A 4,540-nucleotide genomic window follows, 5' to 3' on the forward strand; every position below is an offset into this window, starting at 1 on the left:
GATAGGACAATAATTTTACAAAGGTTAAAGAGTACAAACTTGTTTTCAACTGATGTCGAGAAAGCTGTGCTTCTTGCTGTCTCGCCTCCTCTAGCTTCCCATCCCCAATCTGACACTTCACATATATGACAAGCAAAGATCATTTTTAGTCTTTTTATATATGCCTGGTGTAAAGGCTTACTGACATACATACCTTTGCGTTTTCCATTATCAGACTGCTATTCATTAGGGGCATCAAGACAGAGGCAAAAATGCAGTTAATCAAATGAAAAAAAAACGCTAGAGGGAGGGGTCGAACCTCCGACCTTGTGGTTAACAGCCACACGCTCTAACCAACTGAGCTACTCCAGCTTCTTGAAATACTATGTTTTGATAATGTTAATTTTATGTTATTAAGCCTTAACTCTTTACATCAAGCTACTCCTGTTGCGTATGGTAGGCTATAACTGAAATTACCATAGTCGGTATCCACCAAGCTTATTTAGTTATAAAACTCTTTGTATAAGCACGTGACTTCGATTGAATCGTTGGAATTTTACTAGGCATGTTATTTTTCTACGTCATACTACTTACGGATTTTAGGCTGCTCGATACAGTGATTTGAATGAAAATGATGAGTTAGTTAAAAGCCCCAACACAAACAAGTTTTATTAAAGAAATTTAACAAATTGGAATTTTCTATATTCTGAAAAAGGTAACCGTAAGAAAATGTTAAAAGAATACATTGCACTCAAGACTTTCACTAATATAAAAGTTAACGTCGCAAGAAAAAATGGGAAATTAGATTAAAAAGTAATATTAGAGGTTTCATCTAAATTTCCAATTTGTTAAATTCAATGGCACGTTATTTTAACAATTGGAATTTTCTATATTCTGAAAAAGGTAACCGTAAGAAAATTGTTAAAAGAAACATTGCACTCAAGACTTTCACTAATATAAAAGTTAACGTCGCAAGAAAAATGGGAAATTAGATTAAAAAGTAATATTAGAGGTTTCATCTAAATTTCCAATTTGTTAAATTCAATGGCACGTTATTAAGTATATATTGTATGTACATGATCTTTTTGGTTAGATAGCTCTTATTATAATTCAAACTAAGAGAAACAAAACAAAAAAATAATGTGGTCGCGATCAAAAAGTGAAGCTGCCAAGAGATTTGCTCCTATATTGGAGAAAGAGACAGCAAACACAAGTGACATGGAATGGCTTCGTTACACAGGGACAATATACCAAATCACAACGTTGATTACTGGGTTTGAGCTTACCAATGAACAGGCCGAAGAGCTGAAAAAAAACATGTCGGAAGAAACCTACAGCCAACTAAACTGTAATTCTGTGTGTCAACTCAAAGCATTGAACGTGAGAACAGATCAGTGGTGCACCATAACCCTTATTGGGAAATCAGGAAATAGGTTGATTTTAGACTGGACCCACTCCACCGACTGTGAAGTTGGGAAGACGTTTGATTTTGATTTTAGTAACAGCTTTTGGAAGGATGATGATCACACCGGATGTGATAGAGTCTTCTATGCAACAAGATAGTCTACTAACTAGAAGCATCAACCATACCACCATTACTTAGCTTGGTTGCTAGCTATGAAAAGATAATACTATTTCTTCTGTTTTATTTATCTAAAGGATAAACATATGCTAATTATAATATATGTTTTTATTTTATTTCATATATGGATAAACAATATATATGTTCTTTTAAGGATTTATTTTCCAGATTAATTAGAAGAGGTTGTTGGATATTGAGTTTTGTGAAAGTTTTGTAGGATAAAAGCACATTAGATATACCATAATTAAATAACACAAAAATTCTGTGAAAGGCATGTTTCCATCATATATATGGTCGAGGAGGCTAAATCACCAATTCGAACAAAATTCTTGAAACCGTTCTTATTTTTTGGACAACAAATATTTCTGAGATGAGCAATAAATAACTGTTGTTTTTATCCAATCTCTTCAGCGGGTATTAGCAAAACGCTTTACTTCCTCTTCCTGGCCGCAACCTTGACACCAAAGAGACTTGCATATTAATCTGCTCGACCAATAGCTTGTCAAAAGAAGATTTAGAGCTGTGCTGCTTCAACTTGGCGAAGAGATGCAACGCGAGCCACCTCTGATATCGAATTTTGCACTAGGAAAACCGGTGGTTCACAGGTTCAGTCACTTAAGCTTCTCAAGGGCTTCCAACCCCAAGGGCCATATATTAAACATCCGAAGGTAGCAAACCCTTTGGTTAGTTTTTATTAGCGCTTTAGCTCAAAGGCCCATTAGCTCAGTTGGTTAGAGCGTCGTGCTAATAACGCGAAGGTCGCAGGTTCGAAACCTGCATGGGCCATTTTTGTTTGAAATATCAGCAACAAATGTACATGTCAGCATCACCGAGTGAGACCGTATCCATATCTCCACTTAGCATTAGGACACGTGGCAAAAGAAGAAACCAGTCACTGCGATTCCCACAAAACAAAACCAATGAAAATTCTCGCCTTATCCCAATCTTATCGATTGTTACTCTTTTAGTCATCTTCCTCTGCTTCACGGATCAGCACAACCCATTGAGAGACTTTGTGGCCATGGCAGCCTCTTTCCAATCCGCCGCCACGTTCCTCCAGTCCGCTAAAATCTCCAACGCTCCTTGTCGCGGCAGTGGTCACCTCCGGTCGACTCAGACAGTCGGCAAATCATTCGGGCTAGAAACATCCTCTGCTCGCCTCACATGTTCCTTCCAATCTGACTTCAAGGACTTCGCCGGTAAATGCTCCGACGCTGTCAAAATCGCTGGATTCGCTCTCGCAACCTCTGCTCTCGTCGTCTCGGTAACTTCCCTCTTTATCTCCGATTTTTACGAACGATAAGATTCATTGATTGAGCAATAAACAAAACTGAAGTTTAAAAAAACAGAGAAGAATATAACAGTCGTTTTTGTGTGTGTGTGTGTGGTAAAATAATCCTTACATCATTACTATGTGTATCGAACTTGTGACTTTTGAAAGTATAACAGTACACTAAGCCAAATATCATTTTAAGATTAGCACAATAGAATATGCGTTAACCATTATATTCCCATCTTCGTGTAGATGCAATCATTAGTACCAAATGATACTATTTTATACGAATTAGAAAGGTTATTTTGATGGGATCATCGCATCAATTTTTGTCTCGAAATGAAAGTTGTATGATCTTTGTGGTAGGGAGCAAGTGCAGAGGGAGCTCCGAAGAGACTGACTTACGACGAGATTCAAAGCAAGACTTACATGGAAGTTAAGGGAACTGGAACTGCCAACCAGTGCCCAACTATTGACGGTGGCTCTGAGACTTTCTCCTTCAAGCCTGGTAAGTACGCTGGCAAGAAGTTCTGCTTCGAGCCTACTTCCTTCACCGTCAAGGCTGAGAGTGTTAGCAAGAATGCTCCTCCCGATTTCCAGAACACCAAGCTCATGACCCGTCTCACTTACACCCTTGACGAAATCGAAGGCCCCTTCGAGGTTTTTGTTTCCTTCCACATCAAGAAACATACTGCTTAGGGTTAGGGTTGTGATTGATCGAGTCTCTTTTTTTAATTGGTTTCCAACAGGTTTCTTCTGACGGAAGCGTCAACTTCAAGGAAGAAGACGGCATCGACTACGCTGCAGTCACTGTCCAGCTTCCAGGAGGCGAGCGTGTGCCCTTCCTCTTCACAGTCAAGCAGCTTGACGCCTCTGGCAAACCAGACAACTTCACTGGCAAATTCTTAGTCCCTTCATACCGTGGCTCCTCCTTCTTGGACCCAAAGGGCCGTGGTGGATCCACAGGATATGACAACGCCGTTGCATTGCCAGCTGGAGGCAGAGGAGACGAAGAGGAGCTTTCAAAGGAGAACGTGAAGAACACGGCAGCTTCAGTGGGAGAGATCACTCTCAAAGTGACAAAGAGCAAACCAGAGACTGGAGAAGTGATCGGAGTGTTCGAGAGTCTTCAGCCCTCGGATACTGACCTAGGTGCCAAGGTACCAAAGGATGTGAAGATCCAAGGGGTGTGGTATGGTCAACTTGAGTGATCATGTTATCATATCTAATCATCTTCTGTTTGTATTTCATTACAATGAGTACATTTTCTTCTTTTTCTATTATAAAAAATGCACATGCCCTAAATCTTGAATTGTTTCTTTTTGTATCCATAGTTCTTTATGTAACTTTAATCATATGGTCTAATGCTGAGAAATAACTTGTGCAGCTAATGATAAGTTGTGTAACCTCTAACCAGCGCCTACTGCCTACTGCGAACTGTTCTTTTTGTTTCAAAAAAATGATTTAAAATAATTCATTTTTATTAGATAATGATGGTAAATTGTAATATTTGAAAAAGATTAGTCATGTTAATTAATTTTTGATTGGTTACAAAATCGTAAGAATTAATTAATTACAAATAATACATTTATAATCTAAATTTAAAATATTTTGTGAAAATTCCAAAACATACATCTTTTCTAAACAGAAAGAGTGTGATTTATTTGAACCGAATTCTTAAATAGAATTTTAACTTAGTTTATGAC

At 38.2% G+C, this 4,540-nt stretch overlaps 1 protein-coding gene and 2 non-coding genes across 3 annotated transcripts; 2 read left to right on the forward strand and 1 right to left on the reverse strand.

Annotated features, from left to right (window-relative positions):
* Positions 1 to 277: 277 nt before the first annotated feature.
* On the reverse strand, positions 278 to 351 carry TRNAN-GUU (transfer RNA asparagine (anticodon GUU)). Its single transcript has one exon. It is a non-coding gene; the product is annotated as a tRNA-Asn (tRNA).
* A 1,922-nt stretch (positions 352 to 2,273) lies between these two features.
* Positions 2,274 to 2,347, forward strand: TRNAI-AAU (transfer RNA isoleucine (anticodon AAU)). Its single transcript has one exon. It is a non-coding gene; the product is annotated as a tRNA-Ile (tRNA).
* A 189-nt stretch (positions 2,348 to 2,536) lies between these two features.
* LOC130503101 (oxygen-evolving enhancer protein 1-1, chloroplastic-like) lies at positions 2,537 to 4,139 on the forward strand. The gene is made up of 3 exons (XM_056997749.1): positions 2,537 to 2,825; positions 3,201 to 3,494; positions 3,584 to 4,139. The coding sequence occupies exons 1-3, from the start codon at positions 2,583 to 2,585 to the stop codon at positions 4,043 to 4,045; spliced, it is 999 nt and encodes a 332-aa protein (XP_056853729.1). The 5' UTR covers positions 2,537 to 2,582; the 3' UTR covers positions 4,046 to 4,139.
* Positions 4,140 to 4,540: the final 401 nt, after the last annotated feature.

The sequence above is a fragment of the Raphanus sativus genome, unplaced genomic scaffold (genome assembly GCF_000801105.2).
Source record: "Raphanus sativus cultivar WK10039 unplaced genomic scaffold, ASM80110v3 Scaffold0798, whole genome shotgun sequence".
In the NCBI taxonomy this organism is placed as follows: domain Eukaryota; kingdom Viridiplantae; phylum Streptophyta; class Magnoliopsida; order Brassicales; family Brassicaceae; genus Raphanus; species Raphanus sativus.